This window comes from Stegastes partitus, unplaced genomic scaffold (genome assembly GCF_000690725.1).
Source record: "Stegastes partitus isolate 25-593 unplaced genomic scaffold, Stegastes_partitus-1.0.2 Scaffold26, whole genome shotgun sequence".
NCBI classification, from domain to species: domain Eukaryota; kingdom Metazoa; phylum Chordata; class Actinopteri; family Pomacentridae; genus Stegastes; species Stegastes partitus.
The window spans coordinates 579,873-601,145 of NW_007577757.1; the positions used below are offsets into that span (position 1 = coordinate 579,873).

Sequence of the window (21,273 nt, forward strand, 5' to 3'; positions counted from 1 at the left end):
TGTTGTGCAGCATGACTGGACCTTAGCAGGTTGGTCTTTCCCTTCCCTTCTACTTGAAAATGGCCCAGGCCTGTTGAAAGCATGGCAGCGCCTGTCTAGGTTCATGTGTAGAAATGTAATAATATCTAATGTGGATATAATTGAATATATTTCAGAGAGGGACCATGCTCATTGTATTTAGTTGATATTGACATGCAATTCATTACAATCTCTCCAGTAGGCGCAATTTCCCCAATGTTCCACTGCTTGAGGGCTTCTGTGTCAAGTCTACTGAGAATTATGCATATTGTACTAGAGAGACATTTACTGAGATGGTTTCTCAGTAAGCATATGGCTCGGTACAAAATTACATAAATATGAACATTTCCAGTCAGAAAAAAATAAGACATTTAGTCAAATACTGTATTTAAGCACAACCTTGTACTTAAAGTATTTACATTTACATTCTATTTTGTTAAGGTTCAAAAAGACAATTATGTTTTGCCTGACTTCATTTATTTGATAACTTTAATCAACTATTGTTAAGATTTTACAAGTAACAGGATCTTGTAAAATATGATCCACAGTTACAGATTAAAACTACCTCATAGTGTACAATTTAGCTTCCATTAGTTTGATCTTGACCTGCAAAACAGTAAAACATGCTTGTTAGGGTATTTGTAATGATGATCCAATAACCAGGAGTGGAAGAAGCATTCAGATCTTCAGAGCTCCAATATTGCAATATAAAAATACTCCATTACAAGTAATAGTTCAACATGAAAAACCGTACTTATGTAAAAGTACACAAGTATTAGCCGCAAAATGTATTTAAAGTATTGAAGTAAAAGTGCTGGTTTGCTCTCTGACTGATATCATTCGATTATTAACAGTGAAGCATCAGTGTATCAGCAGCATGTTACTGTTGGAGCTGCTGCAGGTTGAAACTACTTTCTATCCAGTTGTGTATACAGGGAGAGCAGATAAATCTGAGGGTTTGTGAGCTCATTATTGGCAGGAAAAAAATCATTTAAAAAAATCTGATACACAAATCTTTTTCCAATTTTTGAACTTCTGCAATTTAACTTTTGGTGAGATATTGGATCACTGAGCATTTATTGAAATGGAAGCAGAAAAAAAACACCTATTTGTTGGACCTCTTAACAACTTCATCAAATTCGGGGTCAAACTCAAATGAAATGTGACCCTCAACACACTGTTTTTATGTAAGTAGCCAAAAACACTAGAAATCACTGGTTTAATCTTTAACAGTGTGTTGTATGCTCAAATCTTTTTACTTACCCAATGTGTAAAACCTTTATCTTTAAAGTAACTAAAGCTATAGCAGGACTGTGGAATAAAAAGTAGTTTCCTCTGAAATACAGTGGAGCTTTCTCTACTTAGATATCTTAAATACATTTTATTGAAAAATGATCTATTTTTGCTACGACTTCAGTCCAGGACTTTAAATAGATTATTTTGCAGTATTACTCTTTCTGTTTAAGTAAAGGGTATGAATACCTGTTTATTCCCTCCCTGGAGCTGTGCACCTCTTCTACAATGAATCCTCAGCTGGACACTAGAAGCCACAGAACTACTTTCCTGAAGCAATTCAACCTGCTTTCCCTCAGATTTTCCACTAAGTCTAAGTATACAGTGGGTGTCTTCGTGCAGCCTCTGATCATTTGCACCACTAATGAGGATAAACTCACCTGTGAAACGTCTTCAACAGCTGCAACTTTCACTCACAGTTGGATTCACTAACATAAGTCGTGTACTGGCATCCCTATTTCTCTTTCTTCTGCGTTGTGAAACCTGTAATTAGTCCGCATAGACCATTTTGACCCTTCTGCCCCCTTCTGTTGCCCTCCTCTAACCCCGCACGAGCCCCCTGGAGGTGCAGCCAGCGGCCCGGGGAGCTGCGCGTCTCTCCGGCCGGCGGATCAGCACCTGCCGCCGGCGTCGGCTCACAACAGGCAGCTTCACATCTCCAGACGTCGGCCTCTTGACAGGACACAAGGGAACACGGAATATTCCACCGAAAGAAGTCGTATGTTGTAGTTTTAATACCGGTTATTTACATTATTTTATAAAATTAACAAATGTATGCTTGGCTTCAGTTACACCTAACGTGGAAAAATGGCGTTTTGACATAGACTGTAGCAGTTAAATAAAAAAAGGCCTTTAAACAGTTTCTAAATTTAATAACTAGAGGTGTTGAATTTTAAACAAATTACTAAATGTTGCCTATTTTATACATTTTATCGTGAGTTAGCTTTTTCATGAAGCTAACAGCTAGCTAGCAAATGCATCTCGCTTAAAATTCAGAAGAAGTCATCGTCCATGTTGCTCCATGATACGGTTCAAATGTAAAATCCAAGCTTTAGTCGCCTCCCAAACAAACAAAATAAATAAATTCAACCAATTAGTCTAGGTTTAAATGAGTGGAAACATTATTTAACCTTTGACACCTTTACAAACCATTAAACAGTCAAAGGTCAGACGCCCTCAGGCTCTCCCTCTGTGGGTTAAAAACAATACATTATTAAAATGAATCATTAGGCTACCTTTCCCTTTGTGTAGTGACAGCAACAAATCCCAAAGCTGGGTGGTTTTTTCCCCTCTCTCTCTCTCTCTCTCTGTGTCTCTCTCTCCAAACCAGATTAACCTTGACAACAAAGCATTCCTCATAGGACTTCAAATAGGAGATGGAAATGGCTGCACAGATAGGAGGAGGGTCACATTCTCAAAATATCACCCAACTGTCCCATTAAATGTGAGCAATGATATCCTACAGGGAGGGAAGGGGAAGTGCTGGTTTTTCCCCCCCCTCTGTTTTTCCACAACTTTTCCTATTTTCTGAAAAGTTAGTGCTCGAAAAACAGAAATATCTGAATTTACACAAATGAAATAACTGTTAAATAAATTACACAGTGGTCTCTTTAATGTCTAATGAGTCAGTCATTTTTTACGCTATTAACATCACCTTTTTATTATCTTGTTTGTATTTCTGACTATTCTAAAGTCTTTCGCTGCAAAAACGAAGATTTAAAATGCCCTCTTGAAACAATTTTTATTAATAAATCAACTAAAGTTGTAATGTGAGCGCAGTGTAGTTGCACTCAGGTTGACTAAGAGGGACGTGTGTGTGCATGGGATGCCTGGTTGATGAGTGTATTTATGTGTCCTTTTTTTTCTTCTTCATAAAACCAGGTGCGGATTTCAACATTTGACTTATAGTGTGGTCTAATGTTTAGACAGCCTGCCTGTGACTGCGGGAGCAGCGGACAGCTCAGCCCATTTCGACAGGGCAAATCCGGCTGGAGAAACTTGAACAATGCTATCAGTGAGGTAAGCTCTTTTTAACCCTCCCCCTTCAGCAGTGCATCAGCAGATCTGACTTTTGAATGGAAGATTGGCACAAAGAACTTTTTTTTTTTTTTTTTATGAATTACAAGAATTTAATGTTTATTTTACAGATACAGAACAGTCATTCTGCTTCATTTATTTACTTTGAATTGCTGCAAGTCAGTGCCATGGTACAAGCTTCTCAGAGCGGCTCAAGATGTTCAGAATGTTTCAAAACCAAATCTCGATTTTTTTTTTCCTCAAACAAAAACATTTCAATGTGTTTCGACACCCTCTCTGATGAGCTCAACATGCAAACATCTCGTCTACCTATAAGGTTGATGGACTATATAACATATGGCTTTTTTGAAAGCAATAAAAACAAGGCAAATCAAAAAGTGCATTCAACACAAAAAAAAAAAATAATAATGAAGAATTCAATTCCAGTCTGTGATTGTAAGTATTGTCTGTGTTGTAGAGACGTCCCTCCTGTCTCCTCTGTTTGCTGGCTCAATGTCTGCACTACTCAGGTAGGAGGTGGCCTGATGTAGAGCCGTTGCCATTTAAGTTCAAAGGTCGAAGCAAGACCTCTTCAGTGGCTTAGAACAGGTGCCCAAGCTTAACACAGAGATGCATTTCCTTTAAATAAATATGGCAGGGTTTATCCAGCAGAAAGGAGTTTCAGACTGTGATCGCACCCCACAGGTTGCATAAGCCATCAATGGACAGGATTGTGTTGCCTGTCCTGCCCGTTTCCATTCCCACAGTGCTGTGCACCGTCAGACCTAATGGACAGGAGTCATTATCTGGGCCCGTAGTCGTAGTTAGAGGGGCCGCTGGTGGCTGAGTACATGTTAGTTGTGGCGGGGTTCATGTGGTGATGGTATGTGTGTCCTCTGATGCTGGGTAGAGGGTAGGGTGACGGCCTGGTCTTGGCTCCCAAATAGTGTTCATAGGTGGTGGGGTACTTGTAGGGGTGGTGGTGCAGGGTGTCCGGGGGTAGAGGGTGTGGATCTGAACGAAGGTCGTGGGGAGGACTGGGTCGGCCACTTGTCAGCGGGACGGCGTGGAGGCCTCCTGGGACGGGCAGGGCTGGGCTGAGGACCCGGGACATCAGCTGGTGAGCCGGGTCAGCGTGTATAGGTGTGCCGCTGGGGTCCCGGTCGTATTCCCTTCTACTGTCTTCTGTGAGGGCAGAGACATGAGTAAAGTCAGAGACAGTCAGCATGTGAACACTTGGTACAAGCAGGTTGTGTATATTTTCTGCACTCATGATAAGTCATGACAGCTACAGGTTTTTAAGGCTTTTTCTGATACCAACATTTCGGACCACTAATATTTTGTATTGTGCACAAATATATATTAATTTCTCATTTCCCAGCTGTAATTTCCACTTAATACGCAGTATTTTACTATCAGATCTACAAAGGAGTAGCAGTGTTTTGATTATTGTTATAGTCAAGATAGAAGTCTGCACTGAAAAGCAGATAAACAGATATTTATTATCTGTTGAAGAATATCAATGCATATAAAATCTACTACACTGTAGATTAATTTTACAGATTAGAGCTTTTCCATAGGAATTATAGTTAGAAAATTTATTTAGATCAGTTAGAAGTTGTTTTTTTTTAAACCAAGTTGAAACTCTCAATTTAATAAATACATAATTGATCAAATTATTATTATTGAACTCATACATACATCAGTCATCACCATGCCAAGAAAAGCTCATTTTCATTTCAGGTTCTACTTTGTTGTGAAGCTGTGGTCAGTTATATAACAGCATGAGAACCTCTATTATGTTCGCAGAGGATGACATTGACTGGCCGATATTTGATGTTTAATTAAAAGCCAGCATTGGCCTGATACTGCGAATGCACCACAGTGATTCAGTTAAGGCTAAGAGAGTAAAAGAAAACGAAAGATGTAAAGTGTGCCAACAACGGAAAGAAAAACATTTCTTCAAAATGCTGAATAACTTAATGGGACGATGTTTCATGTTTGATAGCAGGCATGAGTTTTGAAATGAAACAAAGAGCGAGCTGCAGACCTTTCTCTGTGCCGTTCTGCTGAGGGGGAGATGACATTGGGTTTCTTGTTCTGGCAAAGGCACTCATTATTGGCAGAGAGCCTGGCCTGTGATTCCTGGGCCTGGAGCAGGAAGAATGGATTCAGTTACATACTCACTTAATGAATGTCAAGGGCACAATTTCTTTATTATATATTAAAATGATGAATGCACATTTTACGATTTTACATTGATCCATGTAATGAGCATTTACACATTGACAGATTTCAAATTTGCATTGAATGAAATGTGAAGCGACATTACATTTCTCAGTTGTTCTCTATAAATAATTAGAAAAAAAATTCAGATTCACTTCAGTGTGACTGCTCAGCTAATGCTTTAAACAAAAAAGGAATTTGAGTAATTTGCAAAGCTGGATAAATAGTGCTTGGAAGAAATCTTTACGCTTGCTTCAGCTGTCTGAGCACACCAGATGGGTGGAGTTTACTCCACTGTGACAATTACAAGAGTGTCTGCTCATTTGTCAATGACAGAAAAACACAGTCGATTGACTTTCAAACAATATCCAGTGATTTCTAAAATTTATGACTCTCTGTGTTGTTTTATCTAGCAAACTCCACCCATCTGGCACCTGTGTGAGATAAAACAAACAATAGAACTATTTTGCAAAAGCTCTCTGACCCGGCCTGCTCCCATTGCACATTTTTACCCCATGTGGAAACATGCCAATAAGTCTGTAATATTAGAGTGTGAATGCTCACCAGTCCTCTGGGTCACAGTCCCTGAAGCCTTTTGCAAAGGGATTACTGGCTATCTTCAGCTGCGTGATCTGAAATGCAACAGACAACATCAAATAAACCTCAGTGCTAAACACAATGTCTTTTCTACTTTGTCACTACATTTGGTTATTTGAAAGGACAGCAGAGATAGAGGATAATATATGAAAAATGTGGGCTGAAAATCTGCTCTGTCTCATTAAAAAACACATTTACACACAGGTCTGTCTTTAATAATATATGGAAACTAACAGGTGTTGGCTACAACATTGTGCTTTCAATGTGATTCAGACACAAGTGATTTTATGTAACTGCCAGTTATTGTAATTATTGTTTTGGTACGTATAATATTTATACAGTTGTATTATTTCTGGTATGGCACAGTTTCCATCACAAACTGAAACATAACTTAATCTCAGAATCATCGCTATTTTATTATGTTTCCAGTTCATTTCTGATAGTATGCATTAAGAATATAAATAAAAATGTAAATTAATTAATGTAAAAACAACTTTTGAAAAATGTCAAATCTAACTGAAAACAACAGAGTTATGTCACTCCTGTGCCTGATCACGACATGACCACATGAATATTAAACCAGCATAACGCACCAACTCCCACACTCTCTAACTATGGAATGGAAAACTCAGACAGTTTTATTCTAGCGTATCACTCGTTACTAGTCCCGATGAAGGCACTAATGTGTTAATCTTAACAGGCACAGAGACTGATCAGAGACTGATTGAAAGCAGAGCACGGACGACGCAAAAAAGGAAGCACAGTTGAGCTCAAAAACCTGAGGCAACCTTTACGCGCAAAAAACGCACAAGTGAAGTGATTCATGAATTACTGCTTGTGCACAATTTAGAGTAAAATATGCTTTGAAAATCTTTTTTTATTAATAATAGGTGAGGTGAAGCTGACCAGGTTACAGGTCTATTTTGTGGTCACATACTTCTCATGATCAAACAAAATGTCCAGTTTTTGCTTCGTTCTACATTTTTACGCGTTAAGCTGCTGTGCGTTCCTGCAAATCAAACCTCTGAGGTTCATGGTTACAAAAGCTGCTTACCCGGTGGTTCTGGTAGGCTGTGACCGCTGTGAAGCGGGTTTCCTCAAAAACAAAGGTTTTGTAATTCTCCTCTGCGTATTTCTCGCTGTCCTTGCGGGGGTCCACATAAACCACATGAAACCTGGGCTGGTAGCGGTGCATCGAGTTCAGAATGATCTGTGAAGAGCAAAGGATTCAGATTGAGAGTTGTACTGAGGGATTGTAGTTGGCTGAGCAAATAGAGCCATAAATATTAACTAAAAATATAACAAAATATAGTAAAGACTAAACGAATTAGTTCGGTAACTTGTGCCTAAAAGATATACATAATACTGTCTATACCTATATGTCTATATCTATTTAAACCCCATCTCCATGACTCCACAAGCCGGTTGGGGAACGGCCAAAAGATGCAGAAATAGTTGAACGCTCTTATGAAATATGCACAGCCGTTTATTGTAATTTTTCCTCTAAAGCTATAAAATCCATTAGACTATATTATTTACGCAGTTCACATTTAAACGCTTTTAAGGCAATGAAGCAGTGACGGTCGTCAGCTCATCGATACAGGCCCGTTGTGCACACATTTCTATTTCTCATCTTTTCAGTATTTGGTTAAAAAAAAAATCCCCTAAAACTCCCAAATCTCCCATTTTCTTCTCTGTTTTCACAACTAATGCAGTGACAAGTAACCGCTCAGTCCGAGTGGAAGATCAAGCAGGAGAGGCTGAAATAATTTCCAGTGGTGAAATATTCCACTTCCTTGTCGTCATATTTGGAGCAGAGCCTCATGTGCGGTGTCGGGAGAGAGAATAAGCTGTTGGCAACGTCTGACTATCCGTCAAAACATCACGCTTTATTACGTTTAAAGCACTTTTATCAATCAGTTTGAGGGCGAATAAAATTTGCTCAACCACTCATTAACGGTAATACAACTTCTGTTGGGATTTGTTGGTAAATTTGCACTTCCACTTAACCGTTTGTAGTATTTCTGTGCCCTCAATGTGACTGTGGCTCTAAATTATGCTTCTTAAAATTTAATTGTCCTCTCTGCTGTCATTGCAGTTAATTAAATTGCTGTATTTTTGTATAATGATTTTTGGAACAGTTCTTACAGTTACTCATTGGCGCGCTGTGTCGTTTAGTGGGAACTTATACGCATACTGTGTGTCTATCTGCTCAAACTGGCTTCTCTTTCGCTTGCATTTATTTACACTTAGTGTACTTACATGTCCGTTGTCATCCAGCAGGTTGTTAGTTAATTTGAGTTTATCAAACGACACAATCTGCTTCATCCACTGTGCGCCTTTGGCTGGAGAGTCCGGGTGGTAATGGACCCTGCCCGGTGTGGCAGGATCAGCTTTACCCGCCACCAGCCACGACGAGCTGTGGAAAGCATACCTGCGAGGGCAATAAAAGTAAATTAGACGCAAGGATGTAAGCTGCCCGCTTTCGCATGCAAAAAATATAGGGTACGTTTTCTGCTTACGCATCCAAAATATCTGTGCATGCGTTGGCATGTATGAAGACACGCTGAGGCTACATTAACAGGCTTCACAGTAGAAGGAAAATATCACATTTAATTAACGAGGAAGTCTGTATTTAGTCACAGCATATTTTAGAGAAGTTCGAATCAAAATATAGCAATACCATGATTGTATTTCTGTTTTTATGAGCGCATGCATAAATGTATTCATAAAACTGCCTGGTCCTGTTGTTATGTTAACTAATAAATATAATGTCCTGGTCGGTTAAAAAAAAAAAAAGCTCCGGATTTGCACATTGTATACAGTCCTGCATGAGGACACTGTTTCACCAGTTTGCAGAAATGAGAAAGTTACCTGTAACGTTTGTCATCTACAGGCAGGAAGTCCATCAGAAGCATGTAGTCTGCCATGGGATCCATCCCAAATATTTTCACTTGAAAAGTTGGAAACATTCTCCTGAGAGAGAAAAAAACAAAATACAGGGTCGCTGTTAAATCTAAGCTTTAAAAAACTTTGCATTTAGTGGGCATCCAGCCTAATTGTACTTGTAAAAAAAAAAAAAAAAGATCATGGCCGTGCGTGTGTGTGTGGATGATGTTGTTTAATGTTTAAATTCTTCGGAATTCTTTCGAGGAGACAAACGATTTTGCTAGAGTATTTTAAAAACAGCATGCACTTCGCAGAAAGACATGTTGCTCCAGGCCTGGAGAGCTTCTTTTTTTGCCCGTGTTTGGAGGCTGCAACAAGACAGAGGCTCCAAGCTATTGAGAATGACGTGATTCAGTCCGTGCGTAACCGGATAAAACTCTCCCTGATCTGAGCGGAGCTTTGCGTTTGTTGCCTTTAAACTCCGCTTTAGTAACTTCTGGCAGAGCACTTCAAATTCTCTTCTGGACTTTTGATGAGTTCCAGATACACGAAGGCCTACTCATATGTAAATACACACGTGCGTTATTTGGGCAGACTAATATTCACGAGAGTGTTCAGCTTTTAAATGCAACTTTTATTCGCAATCGAGAGAAAACACGTCAGTAATTGAATTTGTATGAAAACAAATAATGTGGATTTTTAGAGGCAGTGCTGTAATTGATAAATCAGCAGTCTTTTTTTTATATTACATTTACAATGTTTCGCTGCTCTGGTTTGGCTGCAGAAATTGGGAGAACTCACTTTTGCAAGTTGTGCTCTGAGTTTTGGTCAGCGCTTCTGCACTCCAGCGTTTGTTTTTCCCCATGCACTAACACAGGTTACCTTGTAAGGCAGATCCATATCCCCCCAGAACATGAGTTGAAAGTTGAGTAATCCGCGGAGTCAGTGAAAGGGATCCTAAAATCAACGCTCAATTAACGTCAGTGTTGTGGCTAGGTGAGGCTGAAGGAGCTTTTAAAGTGCTCTGCTGCAGATCTCCTTTCTCCTGTCAGACAGCGCACAGCGGGGAAACTCAAGCCTCACTTTCTGGATTAAAGCTATTAACTCGGGCTTCTTTATATATATGATTTTAATACAGAGCCGTATTGAGTGTTTGCTAATTTTTTTTTTTTTAAAAACGGTACACTTAAGGTTAATGTAACGTTTTATTGACTCTCAAAAAGGGTCAGAGGTCAACGCTGGTAGGAATTTTGTCTGCTTGGATACAAGCAGAATATAATTCTGAATCTTTAAAGAAAAGGGGCCAGAACTCCAATAATATTGTTTAATTAATATTTTGGTGTTCTCATGCCATTTATGTAACCAAAGTAGACTTTTGAGAGTGTGAACAGAAGAGCGAGTGAGGCAGGCTCCTATAGCTAATGATGGAAATAGAAAAAGGCCCAAATAAAAACAAAAGAGCAGCACTGTAACTGGCACCTACAGGAGCTGGTCTTCGTTTCTATATGACGCAGATTTTCAAAGCCACAGTGTAAAATTGAATCCGATGGTGAAGAAAAGCAGCCATGACTCACAGTTATCCTTATTGGAGCTATTAAACGCAGCAGGATCACACCAACATGGTGTTTACAGCTGACACACACATCCACATACATCTGACCTCGTCTTTAAAACATCTCCAGCAGCTGGAAGTGTGTTGAGTAATTTATGAGGCCAAAGAGATAACGTTTTTTTTTTCCTTCTTTTGTAAAGCCACATGGTTTGATGCAGAGCGACAAGTGTCATGATTTTTTGCCATTAATTGAAAACAGACCTCACAGGGTTTCATGTGCATGAAGCAAGATGATTTGTGCGTTAAGTAATCCATAAGGCAAAAAGTTTTACAAGCCTGGACCCATAAATGTGTTATTTAAGTTAAGAAATATAACTAAAGATTAAATGGTGAAAGCAGAAAAAAATATATACATAATAAAATTAATTGATTAAAAAAAACAGCTAAACTGAACCAAAATCCTGCATATCTGATTTTCCTAATTAGCATTAAGCTAAAAAAAAATTATTCTTGTCTTTTGGTGACAGGATTAGCAGAATATCTACTAATAGCTTGTTATTTGTTGTAATACGGCATATTTTGTATTATTTTTTGGTCGATCCAGAGGAGAAAAGTAACTCTACAGCCTCTGGCCTGTGCATTGCGCACTCACCTGCCAGCCTTGGTAACGATCATCTCCGTGCCGAGCTGATTAAATTCGTCCCATAAAGCTTTCATCTCCAGCTGGACGCTAATGTTGGCCACTTTCGGGTTCTTCTTCACTATAGTTTTGCTGTTCGGTGTGGAGTTCGAGGACGACGAGGAGCAATTTGCAGTCCCGTTGTCGCTCGGCGGGGCCTGGCCCGGGTTGGATCCGGGATAGTTGTAGTTGTGCTGAGCGGCCGGGCACGGCTCGAAGTGGGACTCATGTTGGCTGTAGGGGTCCCCGGGGGACGGAGAGAGGTGGTAGCCCCCCGGCGTGTTGAGGCTGCTCAGGCTGCTCGTCGTGAAGGCTGCAACATCGCAAAAATGGGACAGCTGCGTCAGCCACGGGCTGGATATGGCTGAAATCATCCCAGAAAACTGGATTTACTAAATATGCCTTGCACTGAAAGTCGGTTAAAACACAGACAGTAAAAACAGAAGCAGGATTCAGTGATCTCCAGATGAAGCTGTCAGGCACGAATGCACCCCTTTCGGTTTAAAAGTTTCCGTCTCGGCTGTTCATTAGTCCCTGAGGTTGCATCCACTGCCAGCATACTACAAGCCGCCTGATCTAAAATAGCCGACGTCCGGATCGTGACGAAATGTTTCCAAAAACTGCCGAGGTCACGTAGAATCTCTGAACTATTCGCAGAAACGAGCATCGAGTGCGTGTGAATTGCTTTTTGCTTCGGATCGATTGCGCTCTGAGCGGCCTCTGTTGTGCGCTGCTGCAGTGTGTTACGCTGCAACCCAGACTCCTCTCTTATCTGACGCAGGGGGCCTCCCCTTTGCGATAAAACCGGTTCTTATTTCTATTTAGATAAGGAACTGCAGGTAATGTGCCTTTTCCTCGCCTTGGGACGAGACTGATTGACAGAGAAGTGCGCCCCTTTTTAATGGGCTTTCCGGCACCCATTTAACTTTTGGATAAGGGTATCGCCCACATCACCCCCGTTAACAAACAATAGAGGATCTGCCCGGCAGAGTGGAGGGTAAAGGCTTTACAAGGTAAACACACATTGATTTGCATGAACAAACAAATAGGCAGCAGGTGACTGTTGCTTTCTCGATATGGACAAATAGATATATGGGATGGATGTACACCCCCCTCCGTGCTGGATATGACCATTATGGTCTGTTTTTACCATTACGCACGGGATACCCGTGAAAACCCTCCTCCTCCTGGCTTCATTTTCAATGTATGTGATCCTGTCCACGAATTAAAGTTGACTTTTGGTACAACGCTTTGGGATTTTGGAATTGGAAACTTTTTTTCCACTCTGGCTGCTTTGTGTGCTTCTCCTCTCTGATGGTGATTACTGCGCTTGAATGTGCAATATTTTAATAGTGGGCCAACTTTGAGATTTTTTTTTTTTTTTTTTTAACAGTAATTTCTTCCATGCATTCCAAGCAACGCGCCAATATGTGATTTTGCGTATTTGTGCGTTTTTCAAAATGACGACGAGCCGGACAAACGCAAGAGTTTTATGTACTTTCTTGTGAGGTGCGCAAATGCAACAACAACTCTATGGGCATCGACAAACAAAATTACCTTCCATTTCCCGGGTGACAGTGCTGTAGTGCATTTTAAAGGAACTGTGGTTGTGCAGGTCTGGCTTGTCCAGGCCGGTGCTCTGTTTGTCAAACGCTGCGTTTCCTGCTTGCTCTGCAGCCGAAATCAGAGAGGCAATACTGAAAGCATTTGCCTTTGGAGAGAGGGGACCGCCGTCGTCCATAGGCAAGGGATCGAGTCGTTAAAAGCCGTCCCTCCTCCTCCTCCTCCGCTTTCCAACCGCGCAGAAAGCAGGAGAAGGCTGCGCACAATGGAGAGGAACATGCGCTAAAATGGGGTTTCTCACATTCCGTCACCGGCGCTCCGTGGGTTCCAGAGTCTGGTTTGCACTGTCTTTAAAGTATTTCCACAGCTACTGTGAACACAGAAACTTCCCCGATGCTCGGATTCATATGACGAACCCCCAAACGCGTCCTGGTGTCAAAACATAGTTCATCCGCTGAAAAGTGAGAGAGAGCTTCCCATGTTTCTCCTCCGGTCGCTGGCGGGGTGGTGTCATCTGAGTCCTGCCTTGAGGAGAAGCTACTACTGCTACGAGAATGTCAAAAGTGAGCGAGATCCACGCCTCCCCTGCACCACTACGAAAAAAGTGTTCGCGCTCTGCACCGAATGTTTTATTTCAATAAGAACCTTGTCAGTCAGTTGAATTCAGCTCCAACGTCACTGCAATGTCCGGCTTCAAAGAGCGCCACTTTTCCAGTAAACCATGATACTGTATATGCCTGTGCATATTTTAACCATCTAAGCCCAGATAACTTCTCCTGCCCCGAGTCTGCCGGGAACATCAGGGGCTACAGTGCAAAAATATACCCACAGTATAAGGGTCTTTATACACAAGTCTGAAAATGTAGTTTTCTTTAAACAAGACTGGAAAGACAGCAAAGAAAAAAAAGTCAATTTACACATTTAGAAATGTTTGAATGTTTTGAGTCCAATAATCCAGAGAACTGCCAATATTTTCTGTGAATTCAAGAGATGCAGAAATGGAGACAAGTTGCACATATTTGACTTTATAAAGGTTTCATTCATTTTTCACATTCAGGGGACTTATTAGGGATTATTTGACACATTAGCAGCCATCTATGAGCTCATGTATTTGTCCTTCAAAAGCAATATCATGACACATTCATGCACTTTTAATCTTTTTTTTTTTTTTACCTGATGTACTTTGTTGCACACGAACAGACACTGAGAAGTTTTCAGCGAGCACAACACCGTGAGTAAACAGACAGAACCACACGTGGCGTTTCAGGCCGTAGCTGGACTTGACCTCTCCGCCTCCCGCCTCCGCTATCGCCTTGTTGCTTCTCAGCTTATCGAGGTTCAGCTTTAACTCAAGATGTGTTTTGCTGAAGCTGGCGACCGGATAGAGTTTAATTTACACTGGAGCCATTGAATTAAGTGTGAAAGCAGCAGCGGGGTTCTAATGGGATAAAGCAGTTAGAGGATTAGCCCTATTTGTTTTGGATGTTACTCCACGGGGGGCAGCGAGCACAAATAAACTACTGCAGTGTAGATAGATAGATAGATAGATAGATAGATAGATAGATAGATAGATAGATAGATAGATAGATAGATAGATAGATGTTTTGCATTTCAAAGTGTTTATTCATAAAGCATGGAAACTAGCCTCTGTGGCCACTGCGCATTGATTACTCTGTAAAAGAAATTACGCGTGGATGCAACGAGTGTAAACCATCGCTCAGATGATGTGTTCCTCCCAGTGTATGCCGGCTTTTTTTTTTTCTTTTATCAGATATGATGCCATCGATACCGACTCACTTCATCATTGCCAAGTCGGAAGCCTCCTTTGTAAATACCCAGGTGATAACAGACAAAATACAGGAGCAGACCAAAATGGGAAGAGACTGTGTTGGAATTTTGCTCGCAGGCCTCGGCAGCGGCCAAGGCAACAGCGGAGGCATTCAGCACTGCACTTATGAACATAAAGATTAACTTTTAGATGAAGGGGAAAAAAAAGACTTGTCCAACAACGAGCTGAATTTTCCCCAATGAAAATGAGAAAAGTCGTGTAAAAGTAGCAGGAGTTCTGGAGCAAAATGGAAAATACAATATAATAAATAAGAATAGCAAACATTCAGTCACTGAGTAAAATGCACACTTTAAGGCTTAATAAGAAAACAAAGGATGGAATTGCTTTCAGGAACAGAGAGTAAGAGATAGATAATCATTTTAACGCACCTTAATATAAAAAAGTATATTTAAGTAGCTTTAGCAAGTGAATCATTTTGAATGTGGTAAAATAGACTTCAATGTTTTTAACGCACATCTTTCACTTTATTTAAAACATCCCTCCTCTGAAGAATTCCGTTCACTGCACACTATCCTGAAGAGTTCAGAACACGAGGCGCAAACCTGACAACAACTGGACAAAGTGAGCAAAGTATGTGAACAGCTCTCACTGATTAGAGGATACAGGCCTGAACACCGTTTCTCTGTTCACTGACTGATGGATGCAGACCAGAGTGGACGTACTGTACGCAGCGTTTCTCTGTGGCTGCTGCTCGTGTGTCCATTTAAAATCACACCACTGTTACTGAAAATGTGATGATGTTGACATTATTTACAGTTGAGGCCACACAGAGGATACGAGACTCATCATTTCTGTTACAAAACCTTTAAAAAAATTTTAAATTTAAACCTTCTTATGTTGTCCATGTGCAATAAAACTAATTTGGATTTGGTGATTTGGCACTGGTTTGTCATAAGTTCCCACTGAACCGATGTCTTTTTATATTTGATAAACTTCACCATTTGGTTTACATTTTTAGGAGAACTTCTTTGATAAAATGGCAGCATTTGTTGTCCACACGTAGTCAAACTGTCCATGTAGAGCTACGACTAGTGGCCCTGCTGATGTGGAGACATGCGACATTATCAACTGCGGCATTTTGTTTGGTTTGTGTCTTTTATGACTAATTAGTTCAACGCAAAAGAAAATGTGGCTTTAAATTGCGCCACGGTATTCTCTCCATTATGCGAATTAAAATTGATGCAGTGACGCTGGTAGGTTTCATTAATGATTTTACAATTTTTACCATTTTTATTTTGATGTTTTACATTTTTGTTGCACTTTTTTGGACAGTTATTTTGACACAGGAACATATAGTACTTATCAGAACAATGCGGCATTCTCTCTTTTCTAATTGAAACTCTAATATCCCTGCACCAGAGATCTGGTTTCCAGATGGCACCGTGAGACTCGATATGAAGTTACCTGACAGGATACTGCTCAAAGGTGGCAGAGGCCAACGGAAGGCAAACCTGGAGATCCTCGGTGCCATCTGGTGTGCGCTTTTACGCGCTCGAACAGCGCATAAACTATTACCCATGAGTATATTACAAAAAAACATCGGTGAGATTGTAATTCAGCCTGAGGAACACTTGTTCTGACACATTTGGACCATGATTCAGTCACACAGCGCGCATCTTCTTTATTCTCGTTGGCCGTCTCCACGAGTGTTGGTTGCTTCTGTGCGTCACGTAAGAAAGGCTTGTGTGGTCCTGTGTGTCCTGTTGTGGTAACATGACAAATCAGCAAACTAAAAACTCCTGCCCATGCCTCATTAAATAGCACAGATCCCACGTCAAGGCTCGGTGGCTGCTGTTTTTGTGTTATTAGTAAACAGAGATGTGATTATTTCATCGGTGTATCAGCCAGGACCTGTGGGCGCGCTCTCTCATCTCTCCCAGACACACAATAAAACACCACAACATCTCCTTTGATGTTTTTACGCTCATGTCGCGGGGGTATTTATTCCTCCAGTCTTAAATTTAATGAGCCTGTCTGTGCCGCAATCAGGCCGATAAAATTATTAATTACACGCTCACATCATTTAACAGATAATAAATCACAGCTTATTCCTCTGATCATAAAAACAATGATTTTCACATTCATGTTGCGTGACTGGAGCTGTGGGGACCAAGGCGACGCACTCCACGTATAAAACCCAATCCTATCTAAATATTAGTCCAAATCCCCGAGTAAGAAGGAGAGGAAGTGAGCAGCTGACCGCTGACAGCAGAGGGCCCGGGGTGTCCCCTCTCTCTGCGGGGCTTTAGGAAACGCGGAGACGCACGCAAATGCGGGAGGAAATATTCCAAAAGGTGCCTCAAATATAAGACCTCCGGCCAGTGATGATCAGGAGGAAGACATATGAATATCGGCTTAAGCCTTTAGATGAAAAATGCTAATTTAAGACAGGCGCCCTATAAAAGACTGTACTTAAATAAATTAAATTGACAAACCGTCCTAATAAATAAAAGCAAACCAGCAACAGAATAATCTTATTAAGGAGAACGTTTTTATGTGTGCATTATTTATATATGTTCATATTATATATTTAGTTATGTATCGACACAATCAATAGAAATTCCTTCTACTTTTTCTGTGATATTCTACAGGTAGCTAATAGTGACCGAACAGGCCTTTAATAATATTGTTATTGAAGTATTCTTATAAGGACTTATGCCGATATCAATACAGACTCTGTTTGAACAATTTATTATAATTTAATAATTATTTTTATTCATCGGATGAGGAGCCAGTGACAGAAACAAATAAGGTCGTTTAAAAGTAATTTTTCTTTGTGAGCAGGTGCAGCAGTCTGCTGTCTTGCAGCGTTTTAAATTTGTCGGTTGGCTCAATATGTGAATGCTTTCATTTACTTCTCCGATTAAAAAAAAAAAAAAAAAAAAGTCCACCTCCTCTCCCGAAATGAAATGTCCACATCAACGCAAATACAAATTCGAGTTTTTCAGTGAAACGTCCAAACACGTTACCACAGTGATGAATATTTCTCCGATGTCTATCATTATTTGTTTTTCCTCTGGTTATTTGTAATTTCATTCCTATGATCTGTCATTGAGTGGTTAGTTGGATATTTTGAAGACTATTTCCGTGTCGTTGCTTGTTTGCCGTCATGTAGGTATAGATTAAGAAAAAAAAAATCACCAGTATAAGCTTGTTATTTTGCGCACGCTAACTTGTAAAAAAGAACATGATGTGTTTGCGCGTATAGATTTTAAATACTGACTGGATTTTGCGCTCACATTGTGTTACAGATCTGCACCATCCTTCAATAGGCTTTCACTCATGCGTAAAGGCGACCACAGGACAGTAATCCTATTGTACATTAATAATACAAATATCACTGCAAAGCTACAAGCCCTTAAAGGAATATGACAGGAAAAATATAATAAAATGTCAAAACATCACTGTGAAGTCACGATAAAATCCAGTCCATCCTGCATCCAAATTATTTTGGGTCAGACTTTAAGAGGAGCTTTATGTTAGTGATGCGTCATGACGGATATATTTATGTGTCTGTTTTGTTAGCATATAGCTTTAAAGGATATATCAATATATGAAAAATGTCAGAAATTACAGAAATTTCTTCTTTTGCTGAAAAAAACAAGAAAGAAAACAATAGCACATTTCCTTGTTGGCCTATAAATGTGTTTTTCCTGTCCAACCATGTTCTCTTTGTATTTTTGGGGTCATCATAAAAGGACATGTGCATAAAAACACAATGGAAATGAACACAATGGCTGACCAAAGGTGAAAATCACGATTCCCTAGTGTCAGTCCTTGGCAAATTCCAACATTTATTCCCACACACATTGTTAAAACATGGAACAACAGGCTATAGACCTAAGGTTTTAGAAATAACTCTAGTTTAACCCAACAATGGGATATTATCTTAGCAAATGACATCACGGCAAATTCAGAAAAATCTTACCCTAAGTATTATTGTACTTCACCAAAACAGATATTTTGTGTAGACACATTTTCCCTCCTAATCTTTATGGATTCTGAGGTTTAACAGTTTCACTGCTTGTTCTATTTGTCCAGAAATAAACAGAGCCAAAGAAAGAAAAGCACAATTTTCACTTTCTCCTTCCCCCCCTTTGCAGTTGTCTGAGAAGATGTGTGCCACTGCTATTTGTTTATTTTGGGAAGGAAGGTCCTATCTCCACATGTCTTCTCAGAGTTAACGAATACAGGCCTGACAGCTGCCAACTGTGCCCTTCAGCAGGCTCAGTGCAGCCTGGTCATTACAGACCGGCTCCGATTCTCTGCAGCCCAACCACACCTCAAGCAAGTCTGCAAAGGAAAGAGTGGGAGCAGGCGGTTATCGTCCAGCTACCATTAGATTACTTCTAATGTATGGTAGCACAAAAATGCCTAAATGTATGTTTCTTTATGTATCTAGACAGGAACGTGTCAATAAATGCATGTGTTCGTGCATGCATGGCACCGTCATACTATGGAATACTCTTTTCAGGGTTGTTATCAGCTGAATTTCTATGGAGAGAATGAGAAAGCAAAAACAGTTTGGAATGTCTGTGTAGGACATAGGAAGGGTGGGGTAGGGGGTGCTCACAGTCAGATCCCTTTTCAAAATCACTTCTTCTCTTTCCCTCCCGTCTTTGTTTTAAAACTGGGAAGCTTTTAGCTTTTGAAAAGTATCATTTTCCTATCTGTTGCACGGCGGCCCCAGTCGTCATCACCTTGCCTCTCCCCGCAGCCCTATTGGAGCGCCGGTAAATAGCTGGCATTCCTGCCACAAAGAACTGATGATGTGGGCCCGGGGCCTCCGTGATCTCCCCAAATTAATTAAGGCCTTTCTTCTCTCTGAGCAGGATCTGCGGCCTTTGTCTCTCTAATACGTCTTAAGCCCGGTATTAAATGCAAGGGCAGAGTCTACGCTCATTATAAATCTGTCACTGCCTGCTTTGCTCTTCTTGGCCTGGCCCGTGATCCTAAATAGGCTTCAGTGTAGCAGAGCAGCCATCCTCCAGTCTGGCTCTTGCCCCTTGCCTCCTCCTTATCTGCCGTCCCTCCCTGCTCCCCACTGGCTTGGTATTTATTTGAATATGAGAAGGCCTGCTTGTTGTTTCTGGCAGTGGGGGCTTGAGGTTGAGACCCCCTCCCCACCACCGTGACCACCACCTCATGCCCCTCAGCCCCCCGGCTTCTTCCATCCCTCCGTCCTCGGATCACTCTCTCCATCTGTCCTCCCTCAGCCACCCTCATTTGTTCACTCTTCACTGGCCTCTGCTGATTTTGTGAACTTGAACCACAGACCTCTAGTCAAAGACCATTACAGACAGGTCTACTGTGCAAATGCACAAGTGTGTGTGTGTGTGTGTGTGTGTGCGTGTGTGCATAATACATTAACTGCTTCCCCCTCTCCTGCTGAAATTAAGAACGGTGTTAGTGGAGGTAATGTCCTGACCAGCAGGGTGGCCAGAGTCTGCTCCTTTTCTTTCAAAAACTTAACTGAGTGAATATTTCCTTTAAAGTCTCTCTGGTCAGTAAATGCACCTTTCAGAGGCTGATCCTTTTTCTTCCCCCTTATCCCCCTGCTCATTTTTGCTTGACTGCATGCTTCGTCCCTTCGACCGATGAGAGGAAAGGGTTCAACCTCAGGGGTTGCTAAGATGATGAATCCTTCAGTACATCTCAGATTTGAAACGCTGAAGGTGTTTAGTGGGGTTTTAACGTGGCAATTCGTTCTATGACAGCAGGATCAAGGTCGCCTCTTACCAGCAGCAAGAAGTGGATAACATGTCCATTAGAGAGGCCCCCACACCAACCCCTGACAGTGAAATTAGGGGATCATAGGCGTGCAGAGATTTGACCTTGAGGAATGCCAATACCACACCCCCGGCTGGAAATGCACAGCAGAGGAGACAGGAAAATGAGCTACAATGTGGCTTTTTGTTTGGGCGTACAAGAGATTTGGGTTGAAGGGGGACTATGGGGCCTTCCTGTGCTCCTCTTCCAAGATGAAGAGGCAGGAAGTCACACAGGAGGTAAACAATGTGCTGAATGGAGCCAATACCAAGAAGTGCAATTTACACCCCCATCATCCCTGTTGGCATGGCTCTGCGCCAGCTGATAATGGACATTCTACCCACCAATCCCCCCCTCCCGGCTTCCATGTTGCACATATTTCCTCGCCGTAGAAAATGTTTGCTTTCAGTGTAGCTCAGTGTACAATGACCTGCAGACTGCTCAGCGGGGTTTTGCTTGGATCAGCCATAAGCTCAGGTGTTCGGGTCACAGATCTTGCTCTGTGCGTCGTGTCACACAGTCACTCAGAATCTGTCAAAAGAAACCTCCACCAATCAGAGCAAGCGCTGGGAAGCCTGATGCTAATTACAGCGATTCATCATATCAGGCACTCCCTGCCACCACATGTTTGTTTTGATCTCTTCCTCTCCAGCGCAGTGACAGTGAAAGATGAGGGACCATGTGGCCTGGCCGGCACTGTGCCATGGAAACCAGCAGCACAAGCAGCCGCTCGAAGTCCCAGCACGGAGTTTTACGCACTGGCCACAGCCCCGGCAAGGAGCTCCATGTCAGGGTTTGGAAAGAGCAAGCTCAGTAGGGTGT

The 21,273-nt window shown here is 41.3% G+C and overlaps 1 protein-coding gene and 1 long non-coding RNA gene across 4 annotated transcripts in view; both read right to left on the minus strand.

Annotated features, from left to right (window-relative positions):
* The window catches only part of LOC103369019 (uncharacterized), a 703,792-nt gene that overhangs the window by 505,078 nt on the left and 177,441 nt on the right, over window positions 1-21,273 (minus strand). The gene's annotated exons all lie outside the window — the stretch shown is intronic.
* Window positions 2,163-13,374, minus strand: tbx1 (T-box transcription factor 1). 3 transcript variants are annotated; one of them, XM_008297416.1, is made up of 8 exons: window positions 12,828-13,374; window positions 11,244-11,583; window positions 9,025-9,126; window positions 8,413-8,584; window positions 7,205-7,360; window positions 6,118-6,185; window positions 5,378-5,478; window positions 2,163-4,512 (listed from the first exon to the last, which is right to left on the minus strand). In XM_008297416.1, exons 1-8 carry the CDS (start codon window positions 13,009-13,011, stop codon window positions 4,130-4,132), a joined length of 1,506 nt encoding a protein of 501 aa, XP_008295638.1. In that variant the 5' UTR covers window positions 13,012-13,374; the 3' UTR covers window positions 2,163-4,129. The 3 variants fall into 3 exon arrangements, with proteins under 3 accessions (XP_008295638.1, XP_008295631.1, XP_008295622.1); XM_008297409.1 differs by having other exon boundaries at window positions 2,163-4,509; window positions 11,244-11,634; XM_008297400.1 differs by having other exon boundaries at window positions 11,244-11,634.